At 39.7% G+C, this 22,621-nt stretch overlaps 2 protein-coding genes across 3 annotated transcripts in view; one reads left to right on the top strand and one right to left on the bottom strand.

Annotated features, from left to right (window-relative positions):
* LOC131073366 (glutamyl-tRNA(Gln) amidotransferase subunit A, chloroplastic/mitochondrial) overlaps window positions 1-19,590 on the bottom strand; it is a 109,557-nt gene extending 89,967 nt beyond the window's left edge. Inside the window, exon 1 of one of the 2 annotated variants that reach the window (XM_058009781.2) lies at window positions 18,926-19,590. In XM_058009781.2, the coding sequence (XP_057865764.2) occupies window positions 18,926-19,486 (561 nt within the window). In that variant the 5' untranslated portion in view covers window positions 19,487-19,590. The remainder of the gene's footprint in view (window positions 1-18,925) is intronic. The other variant, XM_058009782.2, reaches the window with a different exon arrangement.
* Window positions 19,591-20,648: 1,058 nt separating this feature from the next.
* LOC131073347 (uncharacterized) lies at window positions 20,649-21,689 on the top strand. Its single transcript, XM_058009756.2, has one exon. It carries the CDS (start codon window positions 20,649-20,651, stop codon window positions 21,687-21,689), a length of 1,041 nt encoding a protein of 346 aa, XP_057865739.2.
* The last annotated feature ends 932 nt before the right edge of the window (window positions 21,690-22,621 follow it).

Here is a 22,621-nt window from a genome sequence, read left to right as displayed (position 1 = left end):
CTTCTTCACACCACTCTTCTTTGAGGAAAACTGCCTATAAGGTTGCAACCATAAGAAAACCAAGTCACCTATCTCAAAAGATCTCTCTATCTTGTGTCTAACTACATAGATATACTGCTAGTTCAGTGCCTATTGGAGATTATTCTTAATTGATTTCAAAATATCCTAACTCTCCTACACTCAATCCTTGGCTTTTGGAATTCAACTATCAACAATGGCCAAATCCACAAAAGATGTATCATAACCATACCGAGCTCTAAAAGTAATCATGCCAATAGACATGTGATAGATGGCATTGTAGCAATATTCACCCAAATATAACCATCTAATCCAAGCTTTTTGCTGCCCTACTACATTTTTACACAGATTACCTTCCACCCATTTGTTAACAACTGTCGCATCCCAACTTCTTTAAAAATTAATTTTTATATAAACCTATTTATTTTCCATTTAATTTTGGCTTGCCATTTTATTATGAATATTTTATCAAACAACAATTTCTCCAAGAAACTGATACGTTTTAAAATGAATGCTTAATGATATTGCAGCATATTTGTATCCATAACAGATGTTATTTCGAGATCTCCAATGCCACATCCAAGTTATGCTTAATAAGCATTGCATTGAGTCAATTATCAAGCTCACAGCTGGTAAGGCTGATTATTATGAATTATTCTAGAGACCGTGTAATAATAGGGATATTCCCGGAAAAATGTTGAACCTGCCTGTTAGACCACGCATGCATAGATAAAACGGCTGAGCATGCAGCGGGCGAGCCTCATATATCGGCATTATCATTCCAAATAAAAACACAGAGAGAGGTGGCGTGCTTAGAGGTGACCCCAACACCGTTCTCCCTATTGCAATCCTTCATCTCCCAACCATAGCTGATTACAATAATCAGACAGAATAAATATATATTTAAAGCACCATCTTATATCACATATCCCATATTAAATAGCCATAAGCAATCACATAGTACGAATCAGAAATGAGCAGATTGGAGATAATATGCAGTATACTATATTGAATAATTATAACAGCGATCTGCTATCAATAGTAGTATGCAGAAAGTATTATCAGATATATGCACAGGAACCTCATACCAGAGTATCGCCTTGTCTTAATGATAATTGCAGATTCGATCTTTCCCTTTACACTCTCTTCTTCCAGGACTGTTCAATGCCTATTAATGTAATGATGGAAAGTTCTTACAGTTTGCTTACCCTTTTATGTGTTTCAGTTTTGCTGGAGTATTCTTTCCTTCTTCGATTCTTATCCCTTCAGGCCTGAGTGCAGATTCCTTCTCCCTGTTCTTTCTTCAAATGATTAGGGCTATTTATTCCCCTCCCTCCATGGTGGAAGGCCACCAATCAGTGGTCATGACATTTTTAGTGGCAGCAACCCCTTTGAAAGGTCACTGCCTTTCCCTTTTTTCGATGTCGCTTAGCCGTGTCAATCATCATTGATATTTTGTTTTGAGGATCCTATCATTAACTTAACTAATCTTTCTTCAAACTGATTGTCCTTCCTTAAGGCAGCGATATCCTTAATTTGCAATCATTACTGGTTGCTCATAATTATATGTGAATATCAATAATTAATTCAAGAGTCCTCCTACTAGTCTTTCATTAAGTAAGACACCAAGAACAAGGATGTTACTGCCTGTAACTTATTAACAGTTCTGATCTGATCTGATCTGATTGATGGTGATGTCACTGGAGGCTTTTGATTCCTTTATATCTTTCAATGTGAGGGAGAGGTCACACCTCTTCATCACGTATGCCCTTTGGCAAGAGACACACCCTTTCACCATTAGCACCCTTTGAGAGTGCAACTCTTCATTATTTCTGCCCTTTTAAAGGGGCAAAACCTTTCACAATCAGATCTGCACTTCTCAAAATAAATCTGATCTGCACTTCTGATTTTCAATTTATCCCCCCCTTCAAATGAGTTCTCATCTCCCTTTTATACCTCGTATTTGGGAGAGTCACAACTTATCATTTCATGCATTTTGACCATTCATTAACTTAATGAAATTTTAATTATATTCTTTTATATTTTTATTTTTATTTTATTTTTATTCTTGTGAATTTTAATTTTTTTATTATTATTATTTGCCATTAAATTCTATTTCAAAGTGGGGACATTACACACTGTGAGCTGCTAACATAGTAGACAATGGACTCGCCGCTTCTGCTTGAATCCACCAAGAAGCAAATGTCGTTTTTGAGCAAAGTCACTAACAAGCACGTGGCAGCCAATCTGTCAGTAGGGCACCCCTTGGTTTCTCAAATAGCTTATCACCGGTACTAGGTCAACACCAGCATAATGTCAATGTTTTTAGCAATGGTGTTGTATATGGGTGTGCCAAAGGCCAAAGCTCAGAAGCTATGTCAGATGGTCTTCAAACACGCATTCCTAGGGGATATTGATACGGCCTTGGACAATGTAGATAATAGCCTGCTTGTTCCTCTATCGTAGAATTGCTACATGTCAAGGGGCCGAGGTGGGGATGTCAAGAAGTTTCCTATTGTGAGAACCCTGAACCGGAAATGCTTGAAGAATAGTGGAATGATACTGAGTGGAGCATTATATTTTTGTAGCGCTTGGCTGGGATATTGGAGGCCCCGAGTGAAGGGTGGGTGAAGGAGTATATGTGAGAAGAAGGTTTGTTGGAGGAGCATGAAGAAGAGTCTAGCAATCTAGACCTGGGATTCTCTGCGCAAGGTAAGGAATGGATAGAGAATGAAGGCCATGACATAGAAGAAATGGCAAAGTGCTCCGCCCATGATGCTTGTGGCCCAAAATGTCCAGTGGTGGCAAAGGCCTTAGCAATCAAAGAGCTATGGGGAGGAGGAGGTGTTAATGATGATAGCTTCGGTCAGATAAACATAATCATGGATAATAATTACATCAATAGAATGATTTATGATTTTGTTATATGTACGTATGTATACCAATATACATAATAATAATAATTGAGTTTATTATTATTACATATACTAATATACATACATTATGATTGATTTATTCTATGTGGCATAAATAATCATTTTATGAATAAGCATCGATTTGATTGAATGATCAAATGGCTGATCACACATCGATCATCATTACTATTATTCTTCCAAGTATAAATCTGTGTTTAAATCAATCTGCATTGAGTATCGTGCATGATCTAAACCCAGTCGATATTGTGTATCAACTACTTTCATTGATCTTTACTATAATCGATAATGTGTATCGATCTACTACTTGATCTTTACTATAATCGATAATGTGTATCGATTTAATGATGCTTGTGTTATCATCATTCTAACATACCGATTAGGAATCGATTTGTTAATGGATTATAAACTATCGATTATGAATCGGTATGTATTATGTTTGCAATGATTAATGAATGGACATATCGATCGAGAGACACGTCGTGTGGAGACATGTCTATCCATCAATTTGTCTCCTCACTCATATATATATATAATCCAAGATAGATCAGTGAAAGGTTAGTACAACAATCTATTAGTGCAAGCCTTTGAGATCGATCTCATTCTCAATACTCAACAATATTTGTGATATAATCAGCAACACTTGAAGTATTATCAACACTTGGTGAATCAACATACTTTGTGGACATACTATCTTCTCCTTATACTTGCAGCAACCTGCAAGATTCATTGGTTAGTGAGAGCATCATTTGTGAGACAATAAAATAAAAAGATACCTCTATTTCTATCTACTAAGAAATCTAATCTACTTTAACAAGAGGAAGGGGTGGAGGACGATAATGCTGAAGGTGTTGCGGTCATCAAAGTGGTGCCAGATTGTAATATTCCTCTTAATTTTTTTTGGTTTTTTAGCAATAAGAGTTACAAGCAAACACCATAACCCGTTAAGGTTAGAGAAATAATCCAAACTGCTGAAAGGGAACCCTTCCACCTTTTGTTCACCGAGAGCCCAATCTGGGAGGGTGAGAGCATACGGTGTTGCCGGGATCGTTAGCACCATAAATCAAACTGAAATTACAATGCACGGGCGGCAAGTCAGCCCCTTCTGCTTATCTAGCAGGATAGAAACTAAACTCTTGGCGGTAAACTAGCCAAGGGAAATAACAAGAAACTGAAACTCAATCACTCTACCGCGTATTTCAGCGGGAGGACATTACATTAAGCTATCACTCTACCACATATTTCAGCGGGAGGACAATTGCATAAAACTTATCACTCAACCACTTATTCAGTGGGAGGACTGAGTACATAAACTAAATTACAAAGCAAGAAGGCGGCTAAGCCAGCCTCTTCCACTTATGCAGTGGGAATTACAAATAAGAACAGCAAGAATGATTGATCAGTACTACTGAAACAATCTTACAAAATAGAGATATGAGATAAGATAAGAAGCTTAATGCTGATCTCAAACAATCCACTATCAAAATCACACCACACTTGAACACTACTGCTGTTCTAATTCTGCAAGCTAGAAAACACACTATCCAACCACTACCGAAAACACCAAAACACTCATAACTTTCTCAAAACTAACCGGAATCACACCAAATAAAATGCAAATGACTAATATAACATAGGCAACCAATCCAATACCTCAAACTCACAACTTGGAAGCCCCGAAAGTGTTGCACGCATCCCAAGGTAAGTCTGAAAATGGTGCTACAGCAGCAAACTTCGATTTACAACCAAAAATTGTGATGAGCACCAAAAGCCACGCCAAGATAGGAGAATTGTCTTCCCAATACGCTTCCAAAGAGCCGATACCCAGAACGATACAATCACTTGATCAAGAGGTATGAGCAAAATATGGTTTCAGCAACTCCACAACCAGCAACAAGGAAACACTCCAAAATCCACACAAAACTCTCCACAATTTGTAGAACACTCACGGATAGCACTGGAATTACAGGAACACAGCTAGGTACTATCTTTCCAAGTACGAAACTGAGACTTAGCTAGGAAGCCACACTTCGAAGCTCAGATTTTCAATAGCCAAACTGGCAGCATAACAATGCAATTTCATAAGATGTCCAAATGGGAGGCCAAGCACCTGTATTTATAGTTTTTTCCCTCTGAAATTCAAACGTAAATGCTCTCGAATTCACCTCTCCAAATTTCATTTCATTTCACTATCATATGGCGTCCAAATGAAATTTTATTTCATTTCACTATCATATGGCTTCCAAATGACATTTCATTTCATTTCCCAAGGTGGGCACCCAAGTTGCATTTTAACCAATAATTAAACAAGTTCAAACTTGCCTAAGTCTTCAACAATAACTTAATGCCTTCTCCAAATTTCAATGCCTAACTTAGGAAATAATAACATTGATATTAGATATAAATATATCTTTTTCCTAAGTCGCTCAATATAAGATTAATCAATAATAAAATAATTAAATATTAAGCCTTAGGATAAGGAAATAATATTTAATTAAATCACTTATGACTCTAGTACTGATTATCAACAAAATCCAGGATGAAGCTGAGCAATGAAGACCGCTGAACTGCTATAGGATCAAGGCCCTGTCCAAACTGCTAAAAATAGAATTGCTCAATACTGCCACTTACTAAAAATAGTAAGTCATGGAATACTCCTCCGAAAAACATGATCTTCGCACCTAGAGAAAGAGCTTGGAAAGCTCAGTAAGACAGCATCATCCAAACAGCCAAACCCTAACTTACTAAAAATAGTAAGTTCTCACTTCACCAAAGAATCAAATGCATGTTATGCCACCTTAGAGCTCATGAAAAACCCAGAAGGAAACCATAGACAAAACTGAAGAATTCCCTCCTGGTAAACCTTAAAAAGCCCGAGCAGAACTCCACAAAAGTTGGAAACCCTAATTCTCCCTTCCACATAGCCTACGGGTCTCCGGAATAGGCCAATGGACCACTGAACTAATCACTGCAAAGAAGGGGACATTACACAGATGTCGTGGACGTGGCCGAGGATGACAATGGAGATGCAGATATAAGGGCTCATAAGAATAGTGATCCAGGTTTCCTGGTGAAAAAGAGAGCAAAATTTGTCTAGTTATTCTATTGTGATAATATTTTCTGCTAATTATAGAAGTAAAGGTTGTATGCTAAGCCACTAGGCATGTAATTAGATAGATAAAGAATGACAAAAAAGAAGATAGAATATAAGGGTAGTGTTGAATGCTCAATTTGATAATATGGGGCCAACATTTTTGGGGTTTGGTGACCCATTTTGATGTATATGGATAGATAGGGATTTGGTAGTGTTACCTATACAAAATTCGGCAATGGTAACTGTTGGTGTCTGTTTTATCATCTACCAAACATTAGAATAGGATACCCGAAGGTATTCTATCCTCTCCTAAAAAATCACTACTGATTCCAAGGTCTATACGTGCGAACAAGCGACTTTAGTGGAATAGCTTCTTGGGTAGTGTATGCTAAAATTTCAAGGGGGACTTACGTTTAACAAGTATCTTGAACTGCTGGACTTAGATGAATTTAGCAATTTTAGGCTCTTCTTTTTTTGGGGAATTTTCTAGGATTTAGACTTTCAAAAGAAAGGGGAAAAGGGATAGGATTTGAGGAGGCTAATCTAATCCTACGAACTCCAGAGACGGTATCAATTGGGTGCTCTCGAGAAACCAAACCTTGCTTCGCCACACTAGGGACAACTACACAAAGTCGGTGCAATCTTCGATGGGTTGTGCTTATGATCGTGATGTTGGGATGCACAGAGGATGGGCTCAGACTAACTTTGCACGATAAGATGGAAATCATCCATTTACCAAAAGTATGAGCGGAGATACACCATCAATTGACACTTATCAAATCCTTCATTCAAATTAACAACAATGAAAGCAAATCTAAATTAATTCTAACTAAGTGTTGAGGCAATCAAAACCATGCAAATCATTCAAATAATAGAGATTACAAAGCAGCGCACAAGCAATATATTATCTGGAAATGACCTTAAGCAACAATACATCAAAAACCTCACACTCTCCAAATGAGAGGAGGTAGCCTTATATAGTTTTCAAGAATAAATGAACAGCCGAGATCAAACAATGATCAAGGGCCAAGATTGAAAGTCCTAAACCCTAATTAGGGTTTCCCAAAATACTATCAGCTCAAATGAATGAAAGAGTGACACGTGGCGCAACTGCTAATTTCACTGAGGTGAGTGGCCACTTTCTTATTTCAGAGATTCAACGTATCTAGACACAATGAGCTTGACCTCCTCCATGGTAACACTTGGCAAACCGCCAATCTGGAAGTCGATGATGTCCACATCATCGGTACATGTGGCAAGAATGCCTTCCCACTCAACTGCTTGGATAAGGAAGTTCTCATCGATGGAGAGGAAGTTTGCAATCTTTGAAAGATCGCCTTTATCAATCATCCCTGAATCCTTGAAGAAGCTTGCCTAAATCTTGGCTCTCAGGTTCTCCACTTGTAAATGTTTCTCTCTTAGGCTCTCCTTCTTCCAGATCTTTGACGCCACACGGAATACCTTGCCCAGGATCTCTCTAACACTTTCCTCTGTCTCAAAGCACTTGGTCTCGGATTTCTTCAGAACCTCAATCCGGGTGACCAAAGTATAGTACCATGAGCTGAAGTCGTACCTGTCTCCTGTCTGTATGATACCTGCATCCATTAAGATTCTCTTCGACATGCCTCGGATAACCTTCAGATGAGGGAGTAGTTCATTCTGAATTTCATCCACTTCTTCCCAATTGGAGGCTAGATCCTGGATACGATCGATCAGTAAAGAGGCTGACTCATGTGTCGATACTAAATTTTCCTCCAGTGTGTCAGCACGCACCGAAGCGTCTGAAATCCACTCCTTTGCTTGAGTGTACGAGCCCTTCATATCATCATAGTCTTTCATTGATCCCTGCAAAAAAGGATGTGGCGAGGTAACCGGGATCTCACAGTTGAGTGGGCTGGTAAGATGGAGAACATACTTCCTCCACTGCTAGTTCTCTTCTTCAACCTTTTTCCTCTTTGCGGGAGTCGTCAAAATATTGGACCTCTTGGTCCTGGGTGGGCTTACCCAGCTCTATGATGGTAACCTTGTAATCATTCGTGGTGACATTGTCTCTAGTCTTCCCTTCTTTGGGCACCGCTATCTGGACTGTCCTGAATCTTGCATTGTCTCTTTGAATTAGGGAGAACTTCCTAGCGGGTTTGGGTGGTTTAGTTATAGTGGGTTCATTCACCTTCTCCAGAAATGTTGCGGTGACCTCTTCGGAGCGGGCCTCCTTGGGAACCTTGGCCTTTATCCTTTCTCTCAGCCAATCCGGAATGGTTGATTGCTCTACAGTGTTCCGGTCAAACTCATCATTTGCCTCTCCTGGGTTTGTTGGTATGCCATCCAAGAAGACTGTAGGTGCTTCAGTTTGCTCTCTGTCTGGACTTTGGATGACCTCTTCCACTACTTCCTTAACTGGTTGAGAAAGCACTCTTACTTCATCATCAATCATGCAGATGTTCATCTCTTGCTCCCCAATTGCATTCTGACCGGGCGCAATGGAAGCAACACTTAGGATGGAATGGCCTTCACTGGGCTCTCTTCTTTCACCTACAACCCTTTTCCCTGTAACCTTTGTGGAGCTTCCAACCAACTCCTTCCTCTTTCGAGACCCAACACTTTCTAGATTTCAAACATCACCGGCGGAGGTACAAGGATTGACGGACAGAGTATCATCTACTCCCATTAATTCGTAAGTCAAGGTCACACCTTTGGCCTTCAACTGCTTTGTCTTTTCAGACGCCTACCATCTTGAATACTCAACCACCGACCTCATGAGGTCTGCTAGATCTGATTTCTCTCCCTCCGTCCAATCTATTAAAACTAAGGATTCATTTTTCATCTTTTAAAAGCCCGGCTGCTGAAGTTCTAGGCTTTCTTCTACCTGATCGGCAACTCTAAATACTTATGTTGCTCTCACCATACTCAAAGGGATTCTTGACCAGAATCTCTTCCTAATCTCGAAGCTATCGGCTGCATTAGCCCAATAGTCTTCTAGATCCAGTCTATGTTCAAACGTTGTTCCTTCGACCTTCTTTATCCTATGGAATGGATCGAAATTCCATCTTGCCTTGTATTGATAGAAGGGATACTAGGCCAACTCCTTATCGGTGGTTGCGACAGCTTGTGAGGATGGACATGTTTCTAGCCCATTGCCAATTGTAAGTGAGGACGTTCCTGCCTTCTTCTGCTTATCCCTTTGAATCACTATATACTCCTCCAATTGTCTCACAACCTCGAGCAACACTACTTGGTTGGTAGGGTAAGCCGGAAGCTTGTATGGAGGCCCGAAGAATCCCTGAATTCGGAGGTAAGTGAATTTTGGATATTGGATGTACCAACACCCAAACCGACCGATGAAGTCCATAGACTCTTGAGAGAGTCTCTGGTGCAGCCCACCTTGAAGTGTCTGGGTAATGTGCATCAGGAAGGTATCATTCACTCTTTTGAAATGGAATTTCTCCTCCATGTGGAGTTGGGGATAGCAATCATACACTGGAAACTGGTTCTCCTTGTTCCCAACTTCTCCTCTACAAGTGAGACCTCTGTACCTGTAGGTCCTGGCCAAGGAATAAAACAAGTAAGAACTCATGAAGAAAGTCCTATTCGTCTCCAGGTTCCTCAGTTGGCTATCTAGGTTGTCGCTAATCATCTTGGCCCAGTCTATCATTTTTACTCCATTGATTATTTCATTAATGAAATAATACATCCAGGGTTTGAATGGAGCTCCTTGAGGATTTCCTATTATTCTATTGAGCAAGACAATCATGTCCCCAATGTCCTCCTTGAAGTATGCTCGCACTAGGCTCTTCCTCTAGAGTTTGGAGGCGCCCTTCCTCAGCTTGTCTAGCCAAGAATGGTTAACTATGGCATCATATTCCTCTAGGTGGTCCTGGTACAGACTGTCAGCTTCGTCCTTTGTCATATACACTGTGTTGTGATACTCTGGGATCCTGAAGACCTCTCTAATGGCCTCATCACTGATATTCGCCAGCACTCTTCCATCAAATGCAACAATGTCCTTACTGATGGGGTTGTAGTGTTTGGCACATTCGACCACTAGTTCATTGCACTGCATGGTGGGGAGGAAGCCAGCAACATGCACGATGCCACTCTTCATCATCTTTCACGCAATGGTGGTAGGCACAAGGTTGTCCAAACCAAACATTCACTTCTTAAATTCCCTCAAATTGATGTGTCTGAGGTTGGTGTCGCTGACGTTCTTCCATTTTGAAGTCATCCTTGACTCTGGAGGAGCATCTTTGTCTACTTGAAATTTCATAATGTCTAGGGCCTGCAGACAAACAATGAAATTTTAAGTCAGAAAATAATTTGCAAAGTTTCGAGAATAACGGGGCTGCGAAATGGCTAAGTGTTGGAAACTTTTCATTTTTATTCTCATACTTAGCCACAAAAATTGAATTTTCACCTCAAAACCCTCAATCTTAAGGCTAGTTGTGGTTACCACCAAGTGTCAAAACTTTCAAAAAATTTCATACTTAGCCAAAAAAAATGATTTTCTTTCTCCAAAATTTTCAAAAAAAAAATCATTTATTAAATTCTAGAAAATATTTAGAAAATTCATAATTTTAATTTCACCTCTGACTTGGATAGAAGTAAGGCTAGAATTTTCTCCAAAATACTCAGAAAATTCAGAACAGTTTAGATAATTCTTCCTCGTACTAGTCGCCTTTCTCCAAAAATCTGTGAAACTTTTGTTAAAAAAGTTACCCAACTTCCAACAATGTCAAAAACTTTCTCCAGATGATCTTCAAACTGAAATACTTTACTAAGCTCTCCTTAGTAACTTCGAACTTCTTGGTGTAATAATGAAGTTGATAATGAAGTATTTGTAGACAAGGTTAAATCTTCAAGTAGAAACCCTTAAAATCATCCAACTCATACTTCTAATTTTAACTTCATGTTTCCAAGTTTTAAAAATATCTCAAAAAAACTTTCCATTTTGATTTAAGTTTGAAAATATCCAATAATTCTCCAATATTCTCTTTCAAAAAAACTTTCCATTTTGGATTTAACTTTGAAGATATTCAATAGTCTTCCAAAAAAAAACTTTCCATTTTGAAGATATTCAATAGTCTTCCAATATCTTCTTCAAAAACTTTCTATCTTGATCTTCAAGTTCGAAATCTCTGTGGATTTTCCAATATCGCTCAAACTTGTTGACTTTGCTTGACTTTTCATGTGTAGGTGGACTCTTGATGATAACTCTTATCACCTTCAAATTTTGGCGGACTTTTGGAGGTCTCTAGGCTAACATGGCGGAGTTTAGAGGGTCTTCAACATTAACTTTGCACCTTGGGCGGACTTCTAGATAACCTCCTTCATGGCGGACTTTGGAGAGTCCTAAGGCATGGCGGACTTTGGAACATATCCCCTATGGCGGACTTCTAGACATCTTCCAACTTGAGCGGACTTCTAGACAACATCCCCTAGGGCGGACTTTGGAGAGTCCTAAGGCATGGCGGACTTTGGTGGCACCTCCCCATGTGAAGATCTTGGGCGGAGTTTGAGTGCATGTCTAGGATGGCGGACTTTGGGGAAGGCTCCCACATGGCGGACTTTGGACTTGGCTCCATGCAAGGCAGAGTTTGGTGGCATCTCCCATGGCGGACTTTAGGCTTTACCCTTAGGCGCCCCACACACATGGCGGAGTTTGAACCCACCCCTTGGGCGGACTTTGGTGAGTCCTCTAGCTTGGGCGAACTTTAGACAAGGCTCCTACATGGCCTAGGCGGACTTTGAAGACACCTCCTAGGGCGGACTTTAAGCAAGGCTCCCACCACTTGAGCGGACTTTAAGCAAGGCTCCCACCACTTGACATGCTTGGGCGGAGTTTTGATGGTGCTCTCACATGGCCCCCCACATACACATGGCGGAGTTTTGACATAGCCCCTCTTCATGGCATCATTCATACAAGGCTCAAGGCGGACTTTAGAGGGTCTTCAACACATGGCGGACTTTAGGAGGGTCTTCTCTTCATGGCCTCCCGCATCATGACATCATTTGAACCTGCAAAAACCCTTGTTAGCCAAACTTAGAAGAATTCTTAGAAAAATTTCAAAATTTCACATCTTAATCAAATTTAACCGGATTAACTTGAAATTTGAAATCCACGCCTAGGTGGATCATCTAAAGCAGTATGATCTCTAAAATCTAGGGATTTTAGCTTTTTTAGGTCAAAACTTGGAATTTTTGAGTTCCGGTCGAAGCTGGTCAGTGGTGCAAGTGTAAACCCTAGGTTCGCATCTCAAAAAAGAAAAAAGCCTAAAATCTAGGGATTTAGCTTTTTTAGGTCAAAACTTGGAATTTTCGAGTTCCGGTCGAAGCTAGTCAGTGGTGCAAGTGTAAACCCTAGGTTCGCATCCCGAAAAAGTAGGAAAAACTTTCTAAAAATAGCCATACCGGGGATCGGGCTGAAAATGCCAAAAACAAAAATTCCTAAAAAATAGGAAAAGCCAAAAAAGGAAACTTTCTAAAAATAGAAAGTTGTCCAAATTCATCCAAATCAATTGCGATCTTCGTCCTTTGGCCTTTCTAAGCACTCTGGTGGTGTTCGTATTTCAGAATCACATAATTTGCAAAAAACTAACTTTCAATCGTCAGGGCCTGAAATGCTCAAAACTGGACAAGGCTTGGTGAAACTGCAGCGGAAGGTCATAGGACACTAACAAAACCCTAGAAAGCAGGAAAAGAGAGGGTCCTAACAGAATAGATTGGTGATGAAATAGAAGCTATTAACAAATTTTTTGATATCAATTCAAAGGGTGTTGGCCTATACAAGCTATTAAATTACCAAAAAAAAACGATATAATGCAGTGTTGATTAAGAATGTTTAACATAGCACAATGAATGTTAATTATATATGCTCATTATTGATTCATGATATGTTGATGCTTATGTTTATTTTTTATATAGAACACATGCATAATACTGGACTCTTTGTATGTTTTGAATGATTATTAAGGATAGCCATGGTAAAGGAAATGAGGAGCTGTAAGATGGGTACAGTGAAGGGGCATTTCTCTAGGTATGCCACCTCTATATAACGAAAAGGGGATACTATTGGTTCACGTTTTATCATATAGTGAACATTAGAATAGAATATCCAAGGATACTCTATCCTCTCCCGAACAAAATCACTACGTGTGCCAAGATTGCGAGAAAGACCACATGGTGACTACAAGGTCTATATGTGCGAACGAGCGACTTTATGTTGGATAGCTTCCTTGGTTATGTATGCTGAAATACAAGGGGGACTTATGCTTGGCTTGTTCAGTTCACAATAAAGATCCATCGTTTGGGTTTTGAATCATGGACTTTAAGAAAATTGAAAAGGAGATAAGGGTTTAGAGGTTCTAATCTATTCCTAAGAATTTAAGAGACGGCATTGACTAGGTGAACCCAATAACAACACTTTGCTTCGCCGCGCAAGGACAACTACACAAAGTGGGTGCAATCTTCAAGGGATGTGCTTATGATTTTCACATCATGAATAACTACCATCAAATCGAACAATATTCATCCAAATCCCAGACAGAAGTTAAGCATTCACAAAGTAAGCTCGGACTAACTTTACACAATGAACAAAAATCATTTGTTCATCAAAAGTATGAGCATAAGATTCACCATAAATCAATACTTATCAGATCTTGCATTCGTCTAACATACATGAAATAAAATCTTAACTATGCTGAGGGAGAAGAACCATGCAAACTCCAAAATAAGAGAAGTAATCACCATTAATTTGAACAATGCATTACTTATTACGTTGGCAGTCGTAAGCAACAATTTGCTTATCTTAACATGTTTTGCAACATGCTCCCATGTTTTACAAATGAGGGGCGAGCTCAATTTATAGGCTCACCAATTACAATTCAATGGCCAAGATTGATTTCAAATCAACGGCCGAGATTACAAAATAAAAGCCTAATTAGGATTTGCTACAACTAGCTACCCCTCGACCAATGAGAAAATTACATTTTAGGACACTTGTCCTTCTTGCAAAATATAAACAAATAATAAAATAGAAGGTTGTTGCATTGTGAAGTGTGCCTTCTAGAAGCTTTTGGATGAGTCGGGTTCATTGAACCTGGGCATGTTGACTTGGAACAATCCGATTGGTTGGAAGATGATGAGGCGCCACCTCAGCATGTTGGATGTCCTCCTTGACCACTTTGTTCTTCTTCCACGTACTTGCCTTATAATATTTGTCCTTTGCGCTTGCTTCTTCCTAGCTTTGATCTTGGATTCCTTTTGAGATTGTGATCTCTTCTTCTCATTTGCATCTGAATCTTTGAGGTTTGGAAGCTTGTCTTTGATCCTTCAGGAGATGAAATCCTTCAAGAGGTTGCCCTAATTGTTTCAATAGGTCTGGGATTGTAGATGAAATCCCCCAAGAAGTCCGAAATTCTTTCCTATATTTTCACCAAGTCTAATGACTTTTCTTTCTTGATGCCTTGAAATTCTTTCAAGTGCCTTGAATTTGGAGAAAAATTCCCCTGTGCCTTCGCCACAATATAGGAAATTGGAATTTTCTCTATGAAGTATTTCCCATACTTAGGCCAAATTTTGGCTATTCAATTTCATTTTGTAACACCTTTATGCGGACCTTTCAACTTTAGCCAAGATTTTGGCCATCTCTATGCTCGGACGAACTTTGCCTATGGATTTGCCTTCAATTCTGAATTTGGCTTGTGCTAAGTAAGGTCGACTCCATCCTTTGGACAAGGGTTTTATCCATTTCCTCTTTACTTTTGCTCTTTATTCTTCTTCATTCTTCCTGTTTGCTTTCCAACACTTAGTCAAAATTTGACTTTGTTGTGGAAAACTCCACACTTAACCACTTTTTTATATTTTTTTTTCCTTGTTTTCCCTTGGCAAATTCCAACACTTGGGTCGGACGTGGAAATTCATTTCCTTCCTTGGGTAGGACTTTGAAATTTTTAAGAAATTTCTCTAAGTGTTGGATAAATCTGTGAAAAATATTATGTGTTAGGCAAATTTCTTGACTTTCCAAACTTGGTCAACTCTATTCATGGCGGAGCTTAAGTGTTTCCATGCCATTTCTAACCCTTTAGTGGACTTCATGTGTCTTCATGCAGGGTGGACTTTGCTTGGCTTAAGCCATTTTAGCCTTGGGCAGGACTTGGAGTTGCATGTGCCATTTGTTTTCATCATGGGCGGACTTCACCTTTGGTTGGACATTTTACCAAATGCAAACGCAGACTTCATGACTTGGAAACCAATATGCATGGTGGACTTGGCAGCTTGTATGCCATCTACCCTCTTTGCTTCCCTTGGCGAACTTTGTAGATGCTAGGACATTTCATCCCATGCCTAGGCGGATTTTATCTTTGACAAGACATTTTGCAATCATATGGCATGGTGGACTTTGCCATCTCTTGGACATATCCAACTTTCCCTTGGGTGGACTTTGCCTTGCCTTAGACAATTTGCTCATGGCGGACTTCATGTCCGTTGTGCCACTTAGCCTTGGCAGACCTCATGGCTGAGTGGACTTTGAGGGGCGGACTGGCAATCTTGCTTAGGAGGGCAAAATTGACACATGTCTTGCCATATACACCTTCAAGTTGGGTGGAATTTGAACCTTGCATGCCATAAGGTGGTCGGACTTTGCTGCTGTTGTGCCATGCTCTTTTAGCTGTTAGGCGGACTTGATAAGTGCTTAGACCATGCTCTCTTTTTTATCAGCCCTTTCCTCTTGATGCCTAGGCGGACTTGACATATCTTCTTGCCATGTTGTCTATACCTTGAGCGGACTTTGCTCATGTTTAGACATCCTTCCACCTTGCCTAGGCGGACTTTGAGAACTTGTTTGGACATTCTTGCTTGCTGTTGGGCAGAGTTTACTCTTGTCTTGCTAGTGGAATAGGCGGACTTCATGCATGCTTAGGCTAAGGCGGACTTGGAAGGTGTTTGGTCAATCCTTCTCCTTGGTGGACTTTCACCTTGGTTGGACATTGAACCTCCCATATGATGGGCGGACTTGGAGAGTCATTCGCCATGTCCAAACCTTGTGCAAACTTGATGGCTGCTTTTCTAGGGCGGTCTTGACATTGGTCTAGCCTTAGGTCTATGTGCCATGTTTGAATTCCTTAAATCTCTGCCATCTTCAAGTTTGATCTGCCATGTTGCTTATTTGAATCTTCTGGAACAAACCCTAGCCTGGAGTTTTTGCCCTACTTTTTACATTTAGAGACATAATTTTTCGATTCTGAAGACATGGGCACTGATGCCATGACTTGAGGGACCCAATCCTAGGTCAACTTTCAAAAAAGCAGAAAAAAGCAAAAAGCAGGTAAAAAGAAGTTGCTTCTCATATTGGTTCCAAAATGCCAAAAAGCAAAAAAGCAGAATCCCAAAAAAATAGGAAGGTGTCAGAATTGACCCAAAGCAATTGCGATCTTCGTCCTTCGGACCTTCAAAGTGCTTTGGTGATGTCCAAACACTGATCGGGGCATGATTTCTCTATTTGACCTAGATGACCACTCTAAAAACTCTAACTCCTCATTGCAAAAGACTGGTGATTAGTAGTTGCAACGCAAAGGCAAAACCCTAAAAAGCAAAAACAAGGGGTCCCCATTTGCAATGGGGCGATGTGTGAAAAGGTCACAAAAGACACCTCGCTGGGTAGACCACCTCATCTGGATAGCATGGGCCACATGAGACCAATAGTGATGGTATATCCACTCTTGGGCCTAGGGTAGAGGATCCAAGATACCCCATTGAATCACATTCTCCCATGCTCTCCTATGGCTGAGCCCTCCGAGATATTTAGAATGTTTAATAATTGAATCAATAATTCTGCTACTAATTATAATAATCTGATTTACTGATCTGATATGAATTCACTAATCTAATTTACTGTTCTAATCTGATTTCCTGGTTCTGATATGAATTCACTAATCTGATTACTGTTCTGATATGAACTCGCTGATCTGCTTACAGGGATTATTGTTGTAAGAGGTTTTCTAATCTGCTTGCAGGGCTTCAATCAGGTGAAAGGTATTCTCTAAATCCACTTATTCATTTGGAAATCAAGAATTGGGGCAAACTTAGGGCATACCCAATCAGGGGACATTACAAAAATTTATCATAGAAATCAAATGGGATTCAAACTACTGCTTAAGTTTAACTAATATTACTCCAGCTGCCATGTTGTAGTGTGATTTTATAGAGGGCATTCCAATGTGACCAATATTTGAAGAAAAAAACCACATTTTATTGAAGGCCGCCCATAACCTCACAAGAACTTTGCCCCACAAGTCAAAAGGGATGCACTTAAGTCATATCTCTAGTACACATAGCAATGTGAACGGCGGCATAGAGGAAAATTTAATTAGAATATACCAATAGAATACAAACCAATTCCCAGAGTTCTATCAAGCTAGACACAGACAGATGGTTAAGCGGCGCCCACTGGATTAAAGTCTTGGGTTCAATCCTCATTGGGCTCGCTATGAAAGCTTCCCTCCAAGGAAGATGGACTAACCTGAGACATTGCCTACCATAAAACTGGAGAAGTAAAATCTCTAGGTACTCTTATTCGAATGATTGAAAAACCTAAAAAAATGTTAGAAATTAACTCATAATTGAATTGTTGTGTGCTGTACACATGTTGCTAATCTGTCATAGGAGTTCGAATATGAGTCAAATAAGAACTGTAGACTAGTTCCAATTTGCTGTCTACATTCCATTTTGTTGTCAAGAGTCTACAGTTAGCTATCAAACCAACTCGCATAATTATAAGAGAAATGTTGAATCTTCAACAATTATATATTTGTACTATGTTAATGAATAATACATTGAAATCTTTTGTTGTTTCTATCTTCCATTTTGCTCTCTGTTCTCTCCTAGTTTTAATACGGTATCAAAGCAGCTCAATCTGTTACAGCTATTGTAGTCATAGTCTGAGTGGTGGAAGAGAAAAGAGGAACTTTGCCTGCAAGAAGAGCAGCATTGATTTAGAGAAGTTGTCAAGGAGATGAGTTCTGCAGAAGAACTACCGGATGTTGAAAGTGATGATGACATCATTGAAGATGAAGAACTTGAACTATTTTGAAGAGGCCCAACACTTTGAAGACGAAGAAAGATGCAGTAGAAGATAGATAGATGCTCAATAATCTAAGGTTCTTATGGATCAGAGAAACTATACCTCATTGGGGTTATGAGACACACATGTGAGGATTGGTGTCCAATAGTTCAGGGGAGATTGAAATCTAGAAATTCAGCATTATACCTTTAAAGCGTGATAAGACACTTCATATGCAAATGGTAACCAATGATGTTGGGAACTTGGATGATAGATATTTGGATGATATAGTTGGGGAGCAGCCTGAAGAAGTCTTAGTGGTCAGATTCTGCATAAGATATTTTCTATGATTTTTTTTTATGTTGTTAGTTAGTTTGTTAATTAGTTTGTACTATGTAAGGATTTGTTAGGGGTCTATCAAATTCAGTTATTCATTAAGGGGGGTGTTAGAAATTAACTCATAACTGAATTGTTATGTGTTGTGCACGTGTTGGTTATCTGCCATAGGAGTTTGAGGATGAGTCAAATAAGAACGGTAGACCTGTTCTAGTTTGCTGTCTACAGTCCAGTTTGTTGTCAAGAATCCTTAATTAGCTATCAAACCAACTTTTAAAGAAATGTTAAGTCTTCACCAATTATATATTTGTAATTTGTTAATAAATAATATATTGAAATCTTATGCTGTTTCTATCTTCCATTTTTCTCTCTGTTCTCTGCTAGTTTTAATTAAAAAAAATGATACCCAAAAGAAAAATGAATAAAAGATGAATAATTCTTTTATAAAAGAAAAATGATATCCAAGAAGAAAAATGAAAACTAACGCACCTGGTATGCAGAACCCTCGGTGGTGCTTCCCATCCCGAACTCATCAAGATTTGTTTTGCCAATGAGAAGTGCGCCATGCTGACGCAATTTCGTGACGGCAGTGGCGTCAAATGGAGGACGGTAACCCTCTAAAATCCTAGACCCTGCAGTCGACGGCATGTCATTCGTACACAGATTGTCCTTGACTGCAATCGGAACGCCCGCCAGCATTCCCACCTCCTCATTTCTGGCAAGTGTCTCGTCGATTTGTGACGCCTCCATCAAAACTTTGTCGGATATGTGAAGAAAGCTCTTGACATTAGGTTCTGTCTGTTGAATGCGGGTTAAATACTCTTGTGTAATTTCAACGGCTGTTTGTTCTCTTGACATAAGAGACTTTCTAATGCGCAGAATTTCGGATGAATTAATGCCATTATTGTTTGCGTGGATTCTTGACAGCTCTGAGAGGGTCTGAGATGCATCAGCTTTGACGGCAATCCGAACAAACCTTCTTGCTGTGCAATGGGATGGAGTTAGGCGTGTGTAAGAGGGAGAGCGCGGGAATGGAACCTCTGCCCTCATCTTAACCGTATCAAAAGCGAGTGGACGTAACGAAATTTCTTATAAGCTGGAACCTTTTTAAAAACACAATCGAAGGTAACGAAATGAAGATAAGAACTGTTGTTGGGGTAGAAGAACGAAATCATCGTGAAAATGTATCTATGGGTATTAAAGAAGTGAGGTGATTTTCGATATAGCTATTTTTAATCAAAGATTAAATTTATTTCTTCATTAAATTTGTTGTATTCAATTAAGTAGTTTTTCAAATCAAGTTTATTAATACTTGCCGTTAGGCAATACTATTCTAATGAGTTTTTTGTTTTTCCAGCTAACTAGTTATTCAAAAAGTTAATGTGAACCAATCACAAACAAGTTTTAACTATATAGCCAAAAATATAGGTAAATTTAGGGAAAGTTTGATGTCCATTTCCTTAAACTTTCCAAAGCGAATAAGTTATGATAGGTAATTGTTTATTGTTTATATATTAATAAAACTATTAAATACTTTAATATTTATATTTTCATGATAATATAATAATACAAATTAAAGTAACAATATACTAAGTATAATTTAATAATATAAAAATGATAATATACTAATAATAATTTAATAATAATATAAAATAGTATATTAATAACAATGCATTTTTAGTATGCGGATCAAGATAGGGTGGGGAAAATGGAGCAGCAACGGAGGAGACTAGGGCTTCGACCGAGGGAGTTGCAGGTTTTCCGACCGCAAGGAGACTGCACTCAGGGTCGAAGATATGCAAATCAGGGAATGTGGCAGAATTTCACACAATCACGACCTGGTAAACGCCCTTGGCAAAATCCAAGCAAGGCTTGGGAGGATCAGGACAGGTTCTTTCATCCCCACAAGCAATGGGGGGAGGAAGCGTTAGACCGAGAATCCAAATATTTGAGAAAGGAGATTACTAGAACCCAAGGGCATCGCAATAAGGAGTATGGCCCGAAAACTATATGGCAACACTGCCAAGAGAAAGAATGGCGACCCAAAAGAAATTTTCAAAAGCTGACGAAGGTCCCGGAGCGAAAAGAGGGCATGAGAACGGAGAAAGTTTCGTTGATGATAGATAACAAAAGCTGGAATGACTCTGTGGCCTTCTCCCAGGAGAGGGGATAATTTGTAAAATGTTTTGGTGATTGGTCGTCGGTGGGTAAGATGAAAGGCTGGTGTGCTGAAAATTGGAAATGCAAAATCGAACTCAAAACCCTTCCAAATGGGTTTTTCTTGGTAATCACTGAAGACGGTAAGGATAAGCAAGGAATTTTAAATAACGAACCTTTTTTCATGGGTGGAAGGGGTTTGTATGTTAGGGATTGGGAACCTAACTTCAATCCGGTGCTGGCTCTGATTAAAGAGGTACCTATTTGGCTAAGATTATATAACCTCCCCAAAGAATACTGGAATGAGGAGTTCTTCCAAACCCTAGGTAACAAACTAGGTTTCTACATCAAAGCGGATGAGGCTATTGAGTCCAAAGACTTCAGTACGTATGCGCGAATATGTATTGGGTGGAAACCCCATTACCCACTTCACGAACAAGTTGAGATCATAACAAATGCAAGACGGTGGCTTCAAAATATAGAGGTGGAGGAATCTAACAAAATATGCGAGCATTGCAATAAAGAAGGACACATGGAGGAAACCTGTTTAATAGGCCCTAAAGGGAAAACTGTGGAGACGACGTTAGAAGATGAGGTTACCTTCTACGCGAACAAGGAAAGTACAAGGAAGGAGATGAGATCAAATGAGGACACGAGTCAACCTCTGCAAAATCCCTTTATTCAGGGGGAGGTCTCGATGGCCCACAACAATACCACCCAGGAGATGGAAGAAATTGTAACAGATGTTGTTCTTATTAACAAACAAAGGGAGGTTGCAGGTTGGGTAGAAGATGTCATTGCAAGAGTAGAGAAAGCAGTTGATATTCTGGATGAGGTTAAATCCAGGGTCATTCCTCCCATGGAAACAGGAGTCAGTTCGGAGATAGTACAACACTTTGAGAAGGATAAGGAATTGGGGACTAACAAGGATGAATCCAAGGAAAATAGGGAATCTGATGGAGCTGATGATGAGGATGAATGGGAATGGATGGATGAGAAAGACATTCTGGAAACAAGGACAATAGAGAAAACGGAGCCGGTGTGTAACAAGGTGCGGATGGGGGAAAAGAGATCCCGAGGCAGAAAGTCAAATTAGTTTAAGATTGCACTGGCTGGAAGTGCCAAAGGCCAAAGTGAATTGATAGTAGGGAAGGGTGTCACCCCTCCTGAAGGACAATTAAAATTGTAACCTGGAATGTCAGGGGTTGCAATGCCCCTGACAAACGTCGATTGATCAAACGAGGGTTAGATCAATTAAGGCCAGATGTAGTTTTCTTACAAGAGACAAAGATGAACAAAGAGGAAGTTAAGGCACTCATGGGATCTTGGAAGCTGTGGATGGGGGTCTTTGTTGATTCGGAGGGAGCCTCGGGAGGTCTGGGTATCCTCTGGAATGTGAGCAATTACAAGATTGAGGAATTTTTTTCTTCCAGTATGTGGCAGGTATGCAAGGTCCATTCTTATCCCCTAAACGCTGATTTCACATTGATCAATGTTTATGGACCATCAAAACCAAATATTCAAAGAAATTTTTGGAAGCCCCTATCTTCCCTCATTCAAGATCTGGAAGGTGGTGTTATTATTATTAGGGGTGACTTCAATGCTATATTGGATCTAAGTGATAAATCGGGGGTGAGGGAGGACCTTCTGCGACCCAAGTAAATTTTCAAAATTTTGTGGCTGACAATGGACTCAGGGAAGTCAAATCCAAGGAAGGACAGTTCACATGGTCTAATCATAGGATCTTAGGGCACCATGTAGCAGAGAAGCTTGACCATTTTCTATTGGGAGGACCTTGGGTGGAAACCAATCTCCTTTTCGCCTCAAATATCCAACCAATGGTTGCTTCAGACCATCTACCAGTGGAGTTCACCATAGCTTTCGATGGCCCCCCCATTAGATGTCCTTTCAAATTTGAAAAAATGTGGCTGAGGGATGGAAGCTTGAGGGATTTAATCAAGGAATGGTGGTCGGGGGCCCCAGATATTTGTGGTACTAAGGCCTTTGCTTTCGTCAAAAAGTTGCAGT

The sequence above is a fragment of the Cryptomeria japonica genome, chromosome 10, assembly GCF_030272615.1.
Source record: "Cryptomeria japonica chromosome 10, Sugi_1.0, whole genome shotgun sequence".
NCBI lineage: Eukaryota > Viridiplantae > Streptophyta > Pinopsida > Cupressales > Cupressaceae > Cryptomeria > Cryptomeria japonica.
Note: the sequence above shows the minus strand (reverse complement) of the source record. Positions and strands in the feature narration are given on the sequence as shown.

Coding starts and splice junctions, on each gene's coding strand:
- LOC131073347 (XM_058009756.2), top strand. CDS start 20,649: ATGAAAGGCTGGTGTGCTGAAAATTGGAAATGCAAAATCGAACTCAAA.